The 21978-nt window shown below is 33.2% G+C and overlaps 2 protein-coding genes across 2 annotated transcripts in view; both read left to right on the top strand.

Annotated features, from left to right (window-relative positions):
* The window catches only part of LOC126978888 (otoferlin-like), a 107401-nt gene that overhangs the window by 47765 nt on the left and 37658 nt on the right, over window positions 1-21978 (top strand). The window contains exons 4-5 of the mRNA XM_050828003.1: window positions 8235-8683; window positions 17942-18193. Coding sequence (XP_050683960.1) covers window positions 8235-8683; window positions 17942-18193 — 701 coding nt within the window. The remainder of the gene's footprint in view (window positions 1-8234; window positions 8684-17941; window positions 18194-21978) is intronic.
* On the top strand, window positions 14317-16197 carry LOC126978394 (uncharacterized). Its single transcript, XM_050827164.1, has one exon. It carries the CDS (start codon window positions 14391-14393, stop codon window positions 15981-15983), a length of 1593 nt encoding a protein of 530 aa, XP_050683121.1. The 5' UTR covers window positions 14317-14390; the 3' UTR covers window positions 15984-16197.

The following is a 21978-nucleotide window of genomic DNA, read 5'->3' as shown; positions in this document are numbered from 1 at the left end:
CACACAATAGTTTGCTTTGTAGCTTTAGCATCTAGTTAATACTACTATAACGCAATGTTAATATTATAATTAATTAATTAATTAGAGTAAATGTAAACACAATGGGCTTGTATTATTTAAATATTCATGATAATAGAGTGACACGTGAAATTATGGTATATGAGTATTTATGATGGATATAAACAGATTTACAATATAAAACAAAATTAATGTTGAAGTATAGAAAAGTAATATAAGCAAGGTTTGATAAATCGAAGGTAACCGAAGTGAGCCTAACCTTTAGCACGTGCTCAAAGTCGAATTAATAAAATTTATTCAATTAGGCTTAAACTAAGCGCTTTTAAATCGTCAGTATAAATATTTCTTTTAAATTACTGAATTTACCATATGTTTGTAATAAGTTGAGCTCGCGAGAAGAACATATAAGAAACTCAACGGCCACATTTTTCATTCAAATAGAGTATTTACAATGGCTTAATCTACATAACCAATTAGTTTGTATGGTGCTGCATCTAATAATATATGAGACCTGGGGAGTACTGAATAGTTTCTGATGAGTTTTATTATTTTAACCAAACCAACACCTTACCACCTATTATCAGTAGTATTAATGTACAGGCGAAGTTGTAGTCACAAACTCACAAAGTAAGATTACAAATATAACGTAAGCTATTGCTTATTAGTACTTCGTCACCGGCCTTAAATATTTAAAACGGTAATTTGTAATTTTGTACACACTTTGTTCCAACACTTTATTCGCTTTCATAAAATATTTTCGTGTAAATAACTAGTTCGTAAGGGACAACAATGCTCCAACGAGTTTTTGCTTCCCCTGGGCTGTTTCGCGCCAAAATATTCATCCCGACCTCGCTACAGTGTTTGTGGTTTCTGTTTATCTCCTTTTCATACATCGATTATACTTCCCATAAGATAAACAACAGTGAATTCGTTTTTCTGATTTACTCAAGGGACAGGGGCTATGTTTTTACAACATTTTGGCTCCAAATTTTTTCTTTGTACGTCTTGTATTGATTGACTATGAGGCATTGAGTTGAGAGTATAAAATATTTGCCTAAAATGTAAAAATAGTCTCAATTCCAACTTTTTTGAGAATATGAGGTATATATCTCTACTACACCTAGCTTGTAATAAAGATAAAAATCAGTATTTAAAATCTTTTGAAGAGACGTAAATCAGCAGTTATTCACTCGCAACTTACTAATTATTGACGTAGTCAAAGTTTTCAAATGAAATAATTTTCTGCCTAAGTTCACCATTTTTATCATATTATCTGACCATTAACTCAATAATGCTCCAAACGTTGCACAAATATAAAAAAAAGTTATAAACTGCTCGATTGTACTTATAGTATTGGAATAAAATACGAAATCATTGCCCTACCTACTAAGAAGCCTGACTTCTTGCTTACGTCACGTGCGTCAGTTTGGCTCTATAAAGGCCAGCACGTTGACGTTAGTAAAGATCCGTTGGATGACGTCTTTCGTGATATGGCAGGAAAGACGGCTTGCACTGCCACGGCAACGATAGTGGTGACCGGGGCTGTCTACACTAAAATAATGAACCACTATAGATCCGGGTGCAAGCCCACAGCGATTGAAAAGGTTAAGTTATCTAAAACTGTCCTAAAGTAGTAGTCAGACTCACGTTCGCTAGTACCTACGTCCTACGCTATATAATTTTGCAAAATGGCTCATCACACACAGCCTTATTATTGTGTACGTTAACCTAAATATCTTACAATCAGATTATACATACACTGCTATTAAAATAATTCAAAATATAGAATAAAACTATTCCTTAAAATAAGTGGCTCCTTTGCACAGGATGCCGACTAGATTATGGGTACCACAACGGCGTCTTTATCTGCCGTGAAGCAGTTATGTGTAAGCATTATTGTGTTTTGGTCTAAAGGGCGCCGTAGCTAGTGAAATTACTGGGCAAAAGAGACTAAGCATCTCATGTCTCAAGATGACGAGCGCGATTGTAGTGCCGCTCAGAATTTTATGATTTTTAAATAATCCTTAGCGGTTCAGCATTGGGCAGGGCGTATTAATTAATATCAATTCAACGTTCGCTCGTCTCGTCCCTTATTTTCATAAAAAATACATGAATGATGACATTCATTGCTTATAACGTTTTATTAAAGCCCAATGTTTTGTTTAAGTCACAGATGAAGGTGTAAAATATGAAAGATAAATTTATCAGTAAAATATATATATTTTAATGTACACATATGAATCATTGATTATGTTGTTTTTTTTTTTTCACTTTTATTTTCACTTTTATGTTGTTGTTTTCACTTTTTTTACAAATTTAAAAAATTAAAAAAAACAACAGTTAAATAGATTAATTTCTATTTATAGGTCTATTAATATTGATTAATACTCAAGTTTTAGACCTACTGCACTAATATTAGACATAAATAAACACTGAACGCAGAAAGATAGTTTTGTGGTTTAAAGATAAAGATAGATTTAAACACGTGGTGCAGTTTCTGTCTTCTAGAACTCACTATTAACCCATATATTTGTATTCATATCATAAAATAAATAAGTAACGTATTATTAATATAATATGTATAGTATAGTTTTAAATTGCCGGATCTTATATCGTAATTATATTTTTTTACTGCACATTCTAGACTAATTGCTTTATTGCGTCGCGACGACAAGATATCTCGCGTAATATCTATCAATGATCGGATAATAATTTAATTATGACATCGACTATCTTGTGTGAAAAGGGGACACTCAACATACCACAATGTTTAAACATTATATTATATATAAACGAGAAAGGGGTTGGTGGATAGAAAAGTTGTTAAACTAAATATAATTTAGGATTTACTGAAAGAAAATATAAGAGATTTATTTAAATACACAATAAAATAGACTGACTAGGCAAACACAAAACACTGACATTAATTACGCACTCTTTACACTAATTTAATAATTAATAACTGTTCACAATATTCTTACTGTTATCTCTTTGAAATTATTGACTTGGCATTCGGCGGCCTGCTTATATATGCCTGAGAACAATATTAGAGAAATTTCTTCCTTGTTAAGGTTCTATTTCGACACATAAGTCTAGAATGTTCGATCTCACGTCTCTATCCAGATATCATTCCATCATAGTCGCACAATTCTAGAACATTTGCCCGAGTTCCTAGAAAATTCTTTTCTTCCATCTCACTCGAACATGCCATGAATTCTAGAATTTTCATTCTAGAATGTTCCTTTAACATAAGGGTTTAGTATGACCAGTCCTGAAAACGGATTTCTTGAATTATGTACCAATTGTTGCTGTGACACTGAAAAACAGTTTCAGCTGAAACTGAAAACCAACGCACTGTTTGGCCCCTCTTACAAGTTCTAGTTAACAACTAAGTAAGACCATAACGTTGAATCATCGAAAATAACGCCTAACTTCTTCATTCAAAGTAGAAATTGATTCGCAAAATATCTACCACTACCAGGGCCATATAAAGCGAAGAACTATATTGATAATTTAATATTTAATAAATACAAAGCACACATGTTTAGGTATATATATAATACATGTCAGATTAATGTATGAATTCTCAGATATAGATGAATAATCAGATTTTCCGACACTATTATTTACACCACATTCTTCCATAATTTATAGAATTTTCACTTAACTTTATGAAAGTATAATAATAAATCAATTTCAATAATATAATAAATCTTCAAAATACAAGAAAAGAAAAATGATGTTTGCTATCCGTATCACTGCAATACAACTAATGTAGGGACCGAGCGTCTAGACTGTTACGCCAACTGTAGAGTGAAAGGTGCGCGAGAAATGATACGCACCAAAAACGTTACTATCTCATTTGATGAGTAGGTTTTACTCTCCATATTTTTCTCATACCGGGTGCCTTATATGAAAATCAATTCTTAAGGATTAAACTCCAATAACGCCTAACTTCTTCATTCAGTGTAGAAGTCGATTCGCAAAATATCTACCACTACCAGGGCCACATAGAAGCAAAGACTTATAAGCATCATTATAATAGTTAACAAATAAGAAAGACCAAAACGTTGAATCATCGAAAATAACGCCTTACTTCTATTCAGTGTATATGTCGATTCGCAAAATATCTACCAGTACCAGGGCCACATAGAAGCAAAGACTTATTAGCATCATTATAATCTCTGGAATAGTGCGACCCGGTACCATATCGATCCATTTGACAGCTTCATAGAGCCGCTCGAGCTTTCGCTGACTAATTAAATGCTCTGTGAATGGCTCGACATCTTGAATCGCATATTGTCGTTGCCTTATATTGCGTTCTCGCTGTATTCCAGAAAGTGTTTCAATTCGCTATTCATTAAATGTCGTGAAATAAAGCTAGTGCCAACAATACACTTATTCATCAGCTACGTTAAGACGCCTTCTTTTGTCAGGCTACGTCATGCTGCAATTTAGATTGCGCTAGCATTGATTGTGTTATAACGGGCGACATAGCGAAAACCTTAATTACAAATTTCGTGTCAAAAATTTATACATAAAAAACTATTATTAAAGTACTTCCACATGACTTACCATATTTTGTCTGTTTTAATAATAATTTTAATCTTTTGTGTGCATAATCTAAAATTAAAACGTAGAATACGAATTAGTAGATTATAGTTATTTGTAAAATAATATCTAATGAAAGTGATTTAAAATGAGCAATAGAAAGTAGTTTTCTCTAAGTTCTTGTGTGTGTTTTTCGGATTGACTGTTGAAGAAAACGCGCACTGGTATTAAATTCTAATTGCTGATAAATACGAAGCATTTTTCGAGTAACAGAATGAATCCACACAATATTAAGTTTTTAAAATTTTGTTATCACGCCTTACGTGTGTCGGTCTCGGTCGCGATTTATAAAAAACAAAACATTGCGATTTTTCCACTACAAGTAACACACCCATCCTGAACTATACTCAAGGCTCACTTATTACAAAATAAAGACGCGATTTCTCTGCCACTTTACGGAGATTTCAATTTGGACGTTCATACAGATAGCTGGGACTATTTATACTTGAGAGCACCGAGAATTTCGAACTTTTAATAGATATTAGATTTGATATAAGATTAAGTAATAATCTTATTAAGATTTTTCTTAATTCTACTTAATTAAATACTTAATTTGAGCATCGTTGGCGCAATAGATAGAACCGTTGACTTTCACAATGTGTGTTCGTTTTTCGAATTCAAATGTATGCCTATTCAAAGCTTGAAGATTGGTTCTCTATATATTCGGTTCCCTGTCGCAGCTTTGTTTAAGAACGCCGTTATTAATCTCGATAAATGTAACTGCACTGTAACAGGTTGTTACATCGTTTCGTATCCCACCTTACCGTGCCTTTGAAGTTAAAACCCGCATCTCTTTTCAGCTTGACCACCATCCTTATCAAATATTCTCAAAGTACGATTTACTGCATTTAAATTTTAATTCAGATATTTTAATTCAATATAAGATATTAAATCACTTATTGAAAGACAACAATTACTACAAGAGAAACTCAGCACTCTGCTTTTTTAATCGACTTCAAAAAAGAACTAGGTTCTAAATTCTTTTTTATTGGAAAGGATGTACTTCAAGTGTAGATTGATGAGAGTTTGGTTGTGTTCTGATAATGGAATCTATGACAAAGTAACGGAACTTCAATTATTTCAACGATATTCGGCCGTCGTTATGGTCAAATAATTGTTGTTGACGAATATTACGAACCGTTCACCTACAGGTTTAAGTACTTAATTAGACACATAGTAATTATATAATACTTCAGATATAAGTAGGTATCAATATTTTAAGCAGTGTCCTGATGTTTGTTTCCAGTGAACTCCTAAACTAATGAACGAGTTTTAATGGGGACAACTTCATGGAGTGCAGTTAAGTCCAACTTGAGTGATAGGATATTTGTTATTTCGATTTGGGATCCATAATTATTTTAATTTCGAATATTTGTATGGACATATTTTCTAGGGAAGAATTACGGACATACGCTTGACAGTTCTACTGTGACAATTATAACAACATGGAGGATGATTTACGAATTAATTCTTGATGTTATGAAATATTATTGACAAATTCATAAGAACAGTATTTTATTTGTTATATACAGAACAACGTCTGTCGGGTCATCTAATATATATATATATATATATATATATATATAAGAGATTTCCACGTATATAGTCACTCATCGCGATATCTCTGGAACCATTAGAGCTAAAGACTTGAAATTTGGTAGGAAAATTCTTTTCACCGAGTAGAGGTCAGCTAAGATTTTCCAAAATTCCATCCGCAAGAGTTTTTTTTATTATGAACAGAACAACGTCTGTCGGGTCAGCTAGTATATTATATGAGATATGGATACATTTTCAATGTGTTAAATAAATTCTTAAATTAAAGGATAAATTGAAAGTTATCTCTTGAGATCCTGGTCTATAGTAATAATCAGCACACGATCTGATCACGTGATGATTGGCCCCCCTTGTCACTAAGTGCCTGTGCACACGATGCGTTGCGGTGGCGACGCGGCGCCCGAGCGTTGTCGCTCCGACGTTTTATATACTAATATCCATGAGCCACACGGTGCGATACAGAGCCTCGTTCCAAGCACACTGGACTTGCATCCCGCGAGAATATGAAGGAAGATTAACAGACTGTAAGTCACATCATTATGGCGTAACAACGGAGCGGCGACGCACCGCCCGTGTGCACAGACACTAATGTTTAGATGTAGCGTTGGAGAAATTCCAATGATAAGACTGAAACATGATACAGTCTAGAGTCTAGCATTAAGGTCCATATTCTAGAATACGTTCACGTTCTGTTCCACATTCCTGAATACGTACTCCAATTGTCTCTTTTGTGCATAGTTAAAATAAAAACAGAGAACATTTGTGCGTGGATTGCGTATTGACACGCACAGAATTCGGACCTCAGGTATCGTGGCTAACAACAATCCGCACAGAATTTTTGGGTTTTTCAATAATCCTGCGCGGCTTTTCATTGTTATGGGCAGGGCCTATCAATTAGCATCAGCTGAACGCCTCGCTTGCCCTTATTTTCATTTAAAATAAAGGAAAAGAAAATATGATGATAAATGGACCCCCTTAATGGCTTACAGTAAAGAGCGATCTGTGGCAGAATTTCGCAATAAACTGTCTGTAATCAAACTTCTTTGATTCTGCTTTGTTGGTACATTGCAACACGACGAAAGCGTTCTATCTATTTTTGCACTCTTCGCAAGTCTTTCTTGAAATGCCTCTTTCATTTAAATGGCGCTGTCTCACTGCAGCACGTTTAGCAGGTGTACAAATATTTAGACAAATTAGTTAGTGTACTTCAGATTCACTAAAACTCAAAAAATTAAAAATAACAAAGAAACAACTGACTTCTAAAAAACTATTCCAAAACAATATAATATGCACTAAAAGTAAAAAAATATTGCGTATTCTTCTAAAACTTAATAATAAACTAATTTTTAGAGTTCTCGTAAATAAAATGAGATGACAAATATTACTATCTAAAAGTCAATCAAATTATGTATTATGACAATATAATGTAGTTACAAATTAGTTTATTACTTACTTTATTTATTACTTACTCTAAAAATCAGTTTATTATTAAGTTTTAGAAGAATACGCAATTTTTTTTACTTTTTACTACATATTATTTTGTTGTGGAATAGTTTTTTTTTGAAGTTGGTTGTTTTCTTCTATTAAACGACGTTACAATTTAATTTATAATTTAAATAGCTTGGGGGTGGTAGCTTCGTTCCCAATCTCCATAAGGAAAGTCATTTAAACGTGTTATGTTATAGTTACTTACCTTTACTACATAAACATCTTTTAACAATTGTTTTAAATTTCATAATACATTTGTTTTGAACATTTTCTCATTATCATGTTGTTAAAGCACATTGATAGCCCCAAAAAGTCTTAATACCTCGATTTAGCCGAATAGCAGACTTAATAAGATTTTTGGCCCATTATGGTTATGACAGATTCTATAAAATTCACTTATATGTATCTAATAATATTATCAAGAATATATATTACCAATGTATTCATATTACAAAGTTAAAATATGAATGAATACAATCATAAATGACTTATTAAGTCTTCTATTTTTAAAAATATACGGAAATTATATCATTTGTGGTTAATATATTTTTTTTTTGTTTCAGGCATTCATCGAGATGGACGTATATTTGATTATCGCCATCCCGATGATTGTTGTAGAAGATGCCGACCGAGAAAACGATAATGAGGAACCTCAAGTACTGGTGGTACCTGAACCACAAGCAGGGGCAGCGATTCCCGCAGTAGCAGAACCGCCACAAGCACCAGAAATACGTCAAGTACCAGGAGTGGCAGTGCCAGTCCGTAGGCCCCGCTATCGATTCTTTGGCTCGGCGAGCAGTTCAAGAGCATCATCTTCCCAGGCGTCTCCTAGGGGTTCAGATGATCAATCTGGTTCTGATATGGATGACACTGGCTTGGCAAACATACAACGGAACATTGCAAGCGTGGAACAATCATTCCAGGCTCAACGAAATGATACGATCATTGATATGGAGACGGATGACGAACCACCCATGAGCAGAATTAGATCAGCAGGGAGGCGCCTGTTAAGGTAAACTCCATTTTAATACTTTATTCATAAGAATAAAAAAGCTCTGCGACAAAAAATAATATAATATAATAAATTAACTTTATTCATGTAGGTCGAGGAAATGACATTTAGGAATGCCAAAAGTTTTCCTTTTCTTTTTAAATTTATCACCACTTCGGAAAAGGAGCTATAATGAGAAGAAGTCACAAGAAACTCATTGGCACTCTTGTAAATCAACATTTACAGCTTCATAGTTTACAAATCATTTCATGCAAATCGTCGTTACAATATATGTTAAGTGTGGCAACGAACCACTCAATACCTTACACGAGTATATGAAATAAAGTAAATTTATAAATAAAAACACAAGACTCTATACGCCACTTGTGACGTATGTGTGAGACCTTGTATTAGTACTGATTAGTACCGTGTATTAGCTATTATTAGTACTATGGCAAAAGCAATCTAACATTTGCAGGATATAATTAATAGGATTCCGAGAATTGTCAGGGAGGCGACTTCACATCTTTAAAAGAGGGCTGATATATCATACACAAACTAATGAAAATAGTATATTACGCACCTAGGGAGAAAAGTAGGTCATTCTCAAGGTGGCAATGTTCTACTTATCTCACGTGATGCGTATACGATTTTTTTCCCACCTGGATGAAAAGCTCGCTTTTAGTACCTGGTACGAGGGACAAAAGCCGTCATGTCGGGAGAGAGTGGGCCACTTTTACTCACTAAAAGACAGCTTTTCATCGAGGTAGAGAGAAAAAAACATGTTAAATTATATACTTAGTTAAGAGTTATGTACCCAATGGAAACCCTGTTACTAACGGAACCGTTTGTGTCTTCTGTGAATAACAGTATATTAGCGTATAGACAAACTTAACGTGAAAGAGAGATGAACAATTCTAATGGAGATACAGCAATATAGAAAAAATCTATTGTTTCCTTAACAGATTTTCATTGACAAGTCATGTTAGTACCACAGAATGTTAGAATCACAGGAGCGTTGCCGGCCTTTATGGTGTACTTGGTTTTTTAAAGGTACCCCTGTGGTATCGTCCTGGAAAAAATCCACAAGGAATCTAATTATTAGTTGCAGTAATAAAACGTACGACAAAACACACCAGACCTATTTTTATATATTAATAACGCATTGGTTTATATTTGATCTTTAAATGAATAATCAAAATTATTGAAATAAAAAACAATAGAAATCTCTTTTCGTAGCATTAAAAATATTTAGCAACGTTTTGAAAAGTATCTTGGCATTGAGAGAAATTTAAAATGGAAACCAACTCAATTGCGTACTCGTACAACTTCATTTCTGCAAATTTACTTATACAAAGCTATTCAGATATACCACCAATTAAAATGCTTGCTGCTAGATTTGGAAAACCAAACTGGGTCACACATGTCGCTTATAAAATTAAATATACTAGTGTAACTTATTTTATACCTTAAATTAATTAATACTAGGTCGCATTATTTAATAATAGGTTGTGGAAAAAGTTTGTATGCATTTTTTTCATAGTTTATTTACATTTCATAACGATAATATTATATGTGTCATTTTGTTCGGTGACTTTTTGTCATCTTGTAGGCTTAAACTTTTGGGGATTCTGATCAAGAAACGCGACAAGTACTTTTGGCAGTCCTCTCTTGATGTCACCTGATGAATGAAATACGTAGAAATCAGAAGGTGCAAGGTCAGGGCTATATGGCGATGTATTAACACCTCACAGCCAAACTCTTTTAAGTGTTGCGTGGCTAGAAATGAGGAGAAATGCCACCCTATTTCTATTGATCAATTTCGACCGTTTCTCTCCAACTTTTTGCTTTAATCACATCAGTTCTTAGCGTAGAAACCCAAATCCAAAGTTTGCCAGGTGGTGAACGAATGCTCTTTTATTCCCAACATTCTCACAGCTGGTACTGTGAAATAATGCTGTGTGATCCACTTGTTATCATCAGTTATAAATCACTTAATATACGTATTATACTGTATAATCTCAACAAAGGATTGCAAATGGATACACGGTTCATTAGGTCTCTGTCAGTAAGAAAAGAGCAGTCTTAGTGTTTCTTGCTGGTTCTTCCTTATGTAAGTCTTTTCTCATGACTTCCGCATAAGCTGTATGGAAATTCATTTCTCTAAGAAATAAAATATTTTTGATTTAATTTGATCAGCTCGTGTTGGTCCCCAATATCAAGCTTTTTTCAAATGGCCTAAAACTTTTTTGTAGACAATTCCCAGTTCTTCAGTTATGTCGTAACTACTGCTAGGTATGCCAATTTTGCTCCACTTCTTCAAAAATAGTGTTCATTGCTCCGTAACATGGGTGGGACTAGAGCGAGGGTGCATCTTTGACATCGATCTCCCGGATTAAAAACGCTTAAACCATCTATGTCCTACTCTTACCAACAATGAAATAAGCCTCACAAGTTTAAGTCGCGGCTTCTGATCAGATTCACTCATTTTGACCGATTGAGAAATAGCTAATAAAAAGAACATTTTACTTATTTAAAACTACCCAGATATAAAGAAATTTTATTACAAGTTTATACATACTATAAGAAAAATACTTTTTCCCCGGTTATTACAATCAAATATTGACAAATCAAAAATTTATTTTAGTACGTACTACGACATGAAAAAAAGGCGAAAAATCGATTGAAAAACTCAAACTAAGTTGAAACTAGTTTGAGACACCACACGAACTGTATAATATATTAACTATGATCCCACTAAACTAATAGACGAAAAAGAAAAATAACAGAATTAATAAAAATATTGACATTAGAAAAAAGTCCAGATAGCATAAGATAACAAAGGACTGCCCAAACGATATTAGCTGAAACATTAGCTCGACTTTTTAATATGATACTTCAAAACTATGATACGCCTACCCAATGGTCTCAATTACATAAATAAGAAAGAAAAATACAACGAGCAACAGAGAAAGTTTAGAAGAACAGTAAAGTAGTAGTAAAAAAGTAGAATACATTAACGTTATTAAATGATTATACCATAATAATACTGGTAAAATAACGCTGGAATCTCTTGGCCCAGCTTTTCAATTGAAAGACAAGCGACCCACTCTCTCCTGAAATCTTAATTTCCGTGCTGGAACATATTATTAGTAACCTGGACTAGTACAAGTAACGAGTTAATATACTAAGCCATGAAAGATTTGCAGATAATCTGGTGTTGCAAGGTTAAAATCTGGATTCAGCTACAATACATGGTTGAATCATTACGTGTAGCCAGTAGAAAGGTGGGCCTGGAAATGAATCTGAGTATAACTATAACAATGACAAACAACTTAAAAAATCTATAATTATTGACGCTATACCACTATAATATACAGAGACTACAATTATTTAGGAAAGAGAACAAGTGTCTACAAAGGACGCAATTAAATAGAGATAGAAAGAAGAGCACATAACACATAAATACTGGAGTCTGAAGGAGATATTTAAGGGCAATATTTGAACAGCTGTTAAAACAAAAGTCATGAACTCAAATTAATTATAGTACTTGACATCTGGTAGCCAGGCATGGAAATTCACAGCAAAGGCAAAAAAATTAATAAACACTTGCCAACAAAGAATGGACCGAAGCATGCAAAAGCAACTTATGCCTTGAGCTATGCCAAAAAGCTTAAATGGAAATGGGCTGGCCATGTTGCAAGAATGACAGATCAAAGATGGACAGAAAAAAACACAAGATGGCACGAACCGTCTGGAAAATGAAATAGTGGTAGAAATAAAACAAGATGGGAGAAATTCGAGAATACTAAAGAAAATTGTCGGACCTTTCTGGATAGAAACTTCTCAGAACAAAGACATGAGCAATTTTTTGGAGGAGTCCTTCACCTTCTCAGGGATTCCTGTAGAATAGTCTAATATTACCTATTAACAAAAACTAAACAAATAATAATACTACACTTAGAAGAGATTTAGATTAAAGTATGGTTATATATATAGAGTCATACCTTCTCTTTCTTCTGTGATAGAGTGGAGAATTTTCAAATTTATCATCAAAGAGTTCTTTCAAAATTATCACAATTTTGAAAGCTGATAAATTTATTGTCTTAATAAAAAGTATTTATAGCGATTGTGATCAAAAAGGTTTTATAAAAATTTGCCAGTGACTGCTCTATATTTTTAAATTTGTTTGATGTAAACATAATTTTATAGTGCCAGCTTACTTAACATATCAGAGTATATTGTGAATTTTTTTTATTATAAATCTATAAAAATTATAATAAATAAAAACTCAGATGTGTGTGGACCCGACGCAAAAAATACTGGTGAACTGTTAGCCTCTACTTTAAGACGTATCGCTACTATAAGACGTTGTTGTCATGCACACTAAGGACTACACCAGTGGGAGGCTCCTTTGCACAGGATGCCGGATATTTTATCGGTAACACAATGGCGCCTATTTCTAGGGTGAAGCAGTAATGTGTAAAAATTACTGGGCAAATGTGACTTAACATCTTATGTCTCAAGGTGACAAGCGCAACTGTAGTGCCACTCAGAATTTATGGGTTTTTAAAGAATCCTGAGTGGCACCGCATTGTAATAGGCAAGGCGTATCAATTTCCATGAGCTGAACGTCCTGCTCGTCTCGTCTCTTATTTTCATAAAAAAAATCTATAAATCTGGCCTGCTGTCATGCTTCGGCTAACAGAAAGAGGCTCTATCCAGACGTATGAATTATCTAAGAATAAAACCATATAAATCGTGTCAGAGTGCTGTATACTACAAGTAGTTACATAGGGGTATAATTAGTATATAATTTCAGCTAAAAAAATAATGTTTCCCAAGTCTATCGACTGTCACTGGCTGACACATACGTTTCATGTAAATTATGTCTAGTCAGTATAATTGTAGTCTGCCAAAAATTGTTTGTGTAACAAAATAGACATCCTAACGATATTCTTTATATACTTGTGCTACTATATGTTTGTAGAAAGAACAATATTGTAATGAAGAAGGTATTTAACAAAACCAACGAAAATATTATTAGACTACATAATTAATTAAATAACGACTATGTAATATCATTAATTTATTTTAATAAAATAGAAATAAATGAATAAAAATTATTTTATTTTCAAACTTATTAAAATTTATATAATTCTCGTCCACTGGTTGTGGTTCAGTTTAAAAAGTTTAATAGTAGCTGAAGCATGAAACAAATTAACAGCAATCCAAGATTACAACTAACATCAAGGTGTCGGAAAATCGAAAAATTACATATATCTTTTCCGATTATATATTATTTGAAGGAGACAAGTCAAGCACTGTTGGCCAGGTTGTCTACGAAGGCACCTTCCAGGGTATATAAAACATAATATGTGCTACTTCTGAAGTAGGAAATTTAAATAATATAATACATACAAAGGTATTATACAGCAGTTGAGAATAATTAACAAGACTGACAGAAGTTTAACGCATCAATGCATAATTAGACTGCGTCTGCCATCAATTATTACAGACTTTATTCTGATTAAAACTGATATTTAAAATGGCATGTCAATACCTCATATTACAAGTATTATGGAATTAAAAATACATTAAGACAATGTAATTATGTCAAATATTTGACATGTTATATTTTGATTCAAGTTGTGCAATATTATTATTTAAATTATTTATAGTGAATTAATTCAATTAAAACATATTATAATACCTTCTAAAAACGAATATGTCGTCAATACAAACAGAGCTTGTCTTCGATGCTGAGATGGAAGAGAGTTATAATGACGAGTTAACGGAAGAATGTCCTTCTTTATATATTGAAATGCAAGAAGAAAACAAAAAGCGGGTCTTACACGCACAAGATCTTTATAGTCCTGGCAGTGGAGATATATGTACCAAATATCTGACGATGTCGAAAAGCTCAATTCTTTTGCATCCTTATATTAGTTACCCGGCAATCTTAGACCCTGGAATAATGTCTGCGCTAAAAGAATCTGAAGAAAAACTAAGTTTTGCTAACGATGGTCAAGACTTATATTTAGAAATATGCAAGGAAATGAATCAAAGCCCTGTCAAATCTTTTCATCGAAGTTTACTTACAAATACAGTTGATTTAAGATTTTATTGTGTCAATGCTTTTGGTGTAAGACCGATGACGATATCTTTGCAATGGAATAAAACTGTGACAATTTTAAATCTTACTGATAACTTTCTCAATGAAGACGCTTGTTTTCACCTTGGAGAAATGTTAATCTACAATAATACTCTTCTTGAACTGGATTTAACTGGTTGTAGAATTGGACCTAATGGTGCGAAACGTATTTTCTTGGGGCTTTTGATGAATAGGGGTTTACGTCTGTTAAATTTAAATAGAAATTTAATTGGCGATGTAGGTATCGAATATCTAGCGGAAAAAGTTTCTCTTGGAATTGATCTCGAACATATTTGTCTGAGTCACAATAATATTACAGGTAGATCTCTGAACAGCTTAGCAAAAGCTTTCAACATTTATAATAACACATTTACTCATGTTGATTTATCATGGAATAAACTATTTGCCCCAGAATGTGGGACTATTGATCTACTTAAACAATTTGGAGAAAATAATAGGCTTGAAGAACTAAACTTATCTTGGAACTCTCTCAATGGTAGTCGGATTGGAAACGCTATGAAAAATATAATCAAATCGAAGAATATACGTGTTTTAAATCTGAGTCATAATAGACTTAGTGGAGAAGCTATAAAATATATTGTGACTGCACTCAATAAAGCAAAAAACATAGTGACATTAAATTTATCATACAACTCAATTACAACAGAAGATGCCTTCAACGTGTTACAAAAAATTAAATTGAAGTCAGTGAAGGTGAAAAATATTTTAATGGATGATGTATTCGTTGATAATAAATTTTTGCAGCTTCTCGACGAAGTAAAAAAATCTAAAGATTATAATATCGTCGTAACTTATGGAAGAGTCGTTGGTAGCTATCAACCTATAGAGCCTGATATGAGAGATATAGTTTTAAACCGTGTTGAGTTTCTCACTAAGAGACGGAAAAAGAGTTATATTGATATAGCTATTGTTGCTATGAATCTTTTAAAAGAAAACTCAGCAATTATGACTTCTAAAAACTTTACTGTTGCAATGTCTAGAGCTGGAGCGTCCTTAGACAAGGATCTTGTAGAAGAAATCATTAACAGTTTTCCTGGACCTAAGTCAGCTAAATCAAAAACTATCAATTTGGAAAATCTTGTTGATTTTATTACAAGAAAGTGGCCCAATAGAAATTTGCCTCCAATTCCACAACCTCCTGAATAAGAATGAGCAATGTGTGTTTTTTTTTCAGAAGAGGATTAAAGGAGTACAAAGAACAACAATTCAAAAGCTATACAAAGCACATTCAATAAAAATAAATTGTTTTTATTAGTAAAATAATTTCAAGAGTTCGAAAAATTATTTCAAATAATTGTGCAAACTAGATTATCTTCATATTTGAAAAAAATATAATAATTTATAATCTCCTAGCAATAAAAATATCAACAATAAAAAACATTATTGCATAAGCAATACTTTAAAGAAGAGTTAGAAAATAATATGATAACGTCTATGAAAACATTGATGAAAAATTTTATTATTTTATGAATTGAATTGAATCATTATCACTGAATTATCATTAATTTCTATAAATATACGAAAATATTTGTTTTACTTAAAACCACACCTTAAGTCGATTTTGCCTCTCTATAACAACCGATTGTTGCTCGGCTCAGGCGTAACGAAACAGCCGGTTTTCATCAATGTATAAGACGTAATCAAGTCAAAAATTAAAGCGGAAAAGAAGTTACCTCATGTGGCTGAAGGAGACAGTTGCAAAGTTCATCCGGAACAGTTAACTTCGGTCTAACAATTCGGGTCTAACCTGATACGGGGTTTGAGGTAAGACCCGAGCTTATTTCGCAAAACTTTGAACAAATTAGTCTTTAGCTCGATTTTTTTTTATAAAAGGCATGAAAGGGCATAAAAGGCATTTATTTTCTCAAAATTGATTCCTTTAGAATTCTTTTTGTTTTTAATCTTATATACCATTAGTAGAGTTGCATTAAAATTGTGTTAGTAATGACTCTGTCTATTTATAATCTTTATATATGATTCAACAAATCAGAAAGACTGTCAGCCATTGTAATTGGAGTGATCTGTGTATTTTAAAAATAAATTATTCTATTAGAAGTGTGGGCAAAAAAAAATTTGTTGCAGCTTTCCCCTACTCTCTGCATCCTTTAAAAGTATGAAAGATTGTGTGCCCGTCGAAATCACCCAAGACTACGATTTCAGCAGAGGGGATCTGTGCAAGCACGTCGTCAATTTCCGTTCAAACACAGCCCATGAGATGATTTGTTTCTGCGTTACCACTATCGGACCTGTAAATCCTCAAATCTACAGCAGCTAGAGAGTAGAAGTTCCTACCTTCAAAATTGGCGAGACGGCACAGCAGATATTCACCCTAACGTAAACACATACCTCAGCATTAGGCAAAAAATTCTGCTCATTTTTATACCCTTGTCGAGACATCTGCGTCTCGTTTGATTGACAAGTCATAAACAGTCAGCCACACTGCATTAGCTCCTTATTATTTTTAATATTAAGCCACTAGCTAACGCACACAATGTCAAATCAAAATTGAGGGAGAAGACATCTCTAACGCAAGATACAACAAGATAGAAAAGGCAAGTGAATCTACTGTTTCTGTGACCAATTTTGATGTACAATTCGTTAACAATCAGGCATGCTTGATATTACATCCTAAGTATTTTGATTATAAAACTAACGCACACATCAAAATTTGTCATTCATTTTCCTGTAGTCAGGTCATCTTTATGCTTCTTTGATTGATGACTCCTTTTTTTTTAATGGGGACCGTATTTAATGCTATCATGAAATCAAAGTAAAATATTAAAAGTGTCATTGTTCCAAGTTCTCTCAATTAAATAAAAATTTCTATTATCTACTATCATTTATGTTAGTTAACTAAAAGTGATCTAATTCTGAAGTCGCAAATATTAGATTCATCATCGTCATCACGCGTCTACTGCTGGACAAAGGTTACTCGAACGATTTCTAAGACGATCTTACGCTGCCCTCATCCAACCTAATGCGGCGATTAGATTAGATTGCTTGATATAAATTTGAACTGCGCAAACAATTTTTTAGAACAATAAAAATACGATTGTATTTTATTATAAGTACATTCTAATCTAATTGTATTACTATCCCAACAGACGGAGCTCTCCAGCAAGACAAGACAACAAAAGTCCACCGGATCCTCCAGCTCAAAAAAAATCAACTTTCAAGAAGGTGAAGAATTTCATGGGATTGAGTAAGCGTCGTCGACAGGGAGATAAAAAAGATGATGAACAGGGGCTTATTGCTGGTCCTTCTTCCCAGCCGGATGACCAGCAATCATCCCACACTGATTCATCGGATGAACCGCAGGGTGCCTCCTGTGTGGAAACTCCTAAATCCAAAAAAATGTAAGAAATACATTTGTTGTAAAAAAGGGTTTTGGAGTTAACTAAACTTTACTTAACTTCTTCCCTTACTTAAATAATAAACATATTATACACACTTATTCATCTTAGCATAACATAATTGCATGGAACTGCTTTTCTTCTATGTTTGTTGTTGCTGTATGTTTGAAAATTTGAATGTTAAGTATTAGATTTTCAAAGTTCTTGTAGAAAAGCTTATTCTAGTCTTTACCCTCTTAATTGTATTTTGTTTACCCGTCTGTGTCTCACTACCTATATTGAAGTTAACTATTACTTATTACACAGCAATCATGAACTTTAGCTTTGTGGCTGCGATTGTTATGTTTACTGCGTAGCTTCGTGTTGCCGTGCACTCTATCTACATTACCTTCAATATACGTTTTGGGTAAGTGTGTGTTCTATGATTTTTTATGAATTTAACGTCAATTATTGTGTATTTTACGTTTACTATTTATTAGTAACTAATGCTTACTGCAATGCTTAGTGTTGTTATGCTCTATGTGCCTATATTAGTTCTATGTTGAGAAGTAATGGAGTGGCGTGGAGGGTGGGTTCTCTTCTCCGCTGCTTGTATTTCCACTTGTCATCTGCATAAAATGCTACTCAAGCTTACCATAACAATATATCTCCAAACAAGCTCTTTATAGCTTTTATAAAAATAAAAATACGGTTATAATATTCTATTACACATGATCAAAAGTGCAAAAGTTAATTAGCAGTAATATCAAAATGGTCTTTGTAGGCTCGCTCTTTCATGCCTAAACCACTAACTGTATCCACATGAAACTACCACTATTCGATGCGAAATTTGATGGTATATGGCTAGTTATTTTTTTATTGTATTTGTAATAAGATGAATAAAATTTAATTTATTTCCTTTTAAAATTCGCCCAGCGAAGCGTGCGGGAACCCCTAGTAATGTATAAAAATAAACATAATATAATTTATCATCAGTATCATCTATAATGAATTGTTATGCCAGGCCTTCCTTATTCATAATGTGTATTAAAATTTACAGAAAATCAATCTCAAAGTAGTGTTGGTAGCATGATACCTATACTTTTACACATACAAACATACTACAGTTACTTACTTACTTACATATAAACAGTTACTGTCTCTATCTCTTGTAAAATTGTATATTTAGTAGCAAGTTTTGAGAAACTGATATCAATAAAACTCTTTATTTTATTCCGATATTTTATTTTATTTCTATCATCGCCAAATGCAAGGAATTTGCAGACAGAGCAGATTAAAGTTGGCATTCATGACACATGACCTAATTTTCTTAAGGATCCTTTTTATATTAAATGTTAAAAACAGTCTTCAGTCTGTATAAGTTGCCGTGAGACTAAGATTAAGTTATTTAGAAGACGCCTGCCTACATTACGTAATTATTGTTAAATATTATTACCATTACGAAACTAAAGCCTTTAGAAAGACAGAAAATTGTTTATTTGTAACATATAGTATGTACTTACATAGAGTAATACAAATAGTAAAGTAGTACATACATAAGTAAATACAAATTATTTAACACTTAATGGTTAATGGACTGCTCTTAGCACCATGTGTCCGTTTTTCCTCCTTTCCAAATCCTTTTTTTTAGTAGAGTACAAAATATGCTGAATATGCCGACAAATTGGTCTGTGGAATATGATAAGTATTTTACGAGTGCCAACGAGAAAGTAAGGGTGACAACTCTAATACTTGCTAACAAATATTAGGAAGGTTAGATGTTTTGAGTGCTCCTACACTGATGGAAAATACTTACAAATAGTTAAATCACGCTCACCACGCAACAACAGAGCCCGCACTCTCCGCATACCCTGCAGTAACAAGCGTGTGTGTGTGAACTAACATTATTAACTATATTGAACTAACGTTTTTTAGAGACGGCTACTAAGATTAATAATGATATTTATTATGAGAATAAGGGATGAGACGAGCAGGATCAGTTCAGCTGATGATATTTGATAAGCCCTGCTGCTGCTGCTCAGGATTCAAAAATTCTGAGTGGCACTACAATTGCGCTCGTCACCTTGAGGCAAAAGACGTTAGTCGCGCCCTTCAGACAGAAATAAATTAATGCTTATACATTACTGCTTAGCAAAGGAGCCTCCCACTACTTAAATAATAACTACTATTTACTAATATTACTACTTAATAATATGAAAGCATTTTATAACAGCAATGTGAGACTCAGTGGGAGCACAATAAAATAAGCAAATAAATTTAAGGCCCTTATCTATCCGATGCCTAAAGGTCTATGCTATAACCACTCTCTATAAAAAGTCGTCGAGAGTATCCTGAGCCAACGTGTGAAAAATCTAAAGAATAAATATATCTAAGAGTAAATGATAGATAGTTTGTGATCTTCGACATGGTCGATAGTGGCGGCTACTGATAGCAAGGGCAGAAGTAAGTATCAATACTAATAATTAATAGATCAATCTATCAAAGCCTTGCTTCCTATATGAAGCATAATAAGTGATTTTTTAACCGCTTTAAATTAATTAACATACATAAAAAGGAGCATAAATGTAACGCATGCATCGGTGTATGTAACAGAGTATGAACTTGATTTTCACTCGCTTCAAGACATCAGATTTACTTGAAAATTAACACCTATATTAGGGACTGATAACAATATACTATTTTTATTACTCTGCATTGTCTTCTCAACAGTAGGATCATGCAATGTAAGTATGTGTCTAGAGCGATGAATAAATAAACTCTGTATACCAGAAATTGTGTTTATTCTTTAAGAATAGCAAAATAACTCTATCAGTATATAAGAATTGGTTGCTGTGGTAGTACAGACGTTTAATAGTTAAAAAAAATTTAATATCTTACAACATCAATACAACCATGGTTTCAAGAACTGATGCAGATATCCATTCAACAACTGCGCTATTTGCAAGAATCAATTACCGGCCGCCGTTTTTACGAACCATTAGGCCTTAGAGACCTTCAAGAAAATAGCATGTTTTATATTCTACTCCTCCTAAAAGACTTGATCCATTTTGTAACCGCATCTACCTACAATTTAACCATTATAATAAAATTGTAACTTCATCGAGACATTAAATATTACTAACCAATTTTTGTTTCCACTTGTTGATTTGTGTGTGCAGGCTTATTCCAGAATCGGCTTAGCCAATCTGAATGTGACTTATCTATTTTGGCAAGTTTAGTGCATGAAACAAAAAATTAAAGTTAAAAGAATTTATCTATAAGAATATTATATGCGTGCTACAACATATGAAATGAAATAAGATTATATTTATTTATTATTACATCTTTTATTATTTTGAACAATATCCAATTCAATCGCCAGAATGTGAAGTAAACGACGCTACGCGGACCTAGCCGAGGATGCCCGCTCAAAATTTAATATAAATGGTTAAAATCCATAATATCTTTAGCTATAGTCTTATAGCAAGATTAGGTAGGTATCTATTCAAAGTGTTACATTTCAACGATAAACTAGAACCATGGGACATGCTGATTTTCCACACCCATGGTAATATACGTGATGCAAATACTGTCTAAACATAGTGTCTATAGACATAAAGACCAAAACGCTAAAATGGCAAAAATGTTCTGAAGTGGTGTTTCACCTGATTCCTGCTGCCAAATTACACGCACTTACGCACGACTCGCCGCATAATAGAATATCACCCCCGCCATATTGATGTGTGGCGTTCCTCCACAGTGCGGTTTTAAAGGAACTTTCTTAGACGTACAACCAAGCTGTGGAATGA

The sequence above is a fragment of the Leptidea sinapis genome, chromosome Z, assembly GCF_905404315.1.
Source record: "Leptidea sinapis chromosome Z, ilLepSina1.1, whole genome shotgun sequence".
In the NCBI taxonomy this organism is placed as follows: Eukaryota; Metazoa; Arthropoda; class Insecta; order Lepidoptera; family Pieridae; genus Leptidea; species Leptidea sinapis.
The sequence above is the reverse complement of the archived record's forward strand: the minus strand, read 5'-3'. Positions and strand labels throughout refer to the sequence as shown.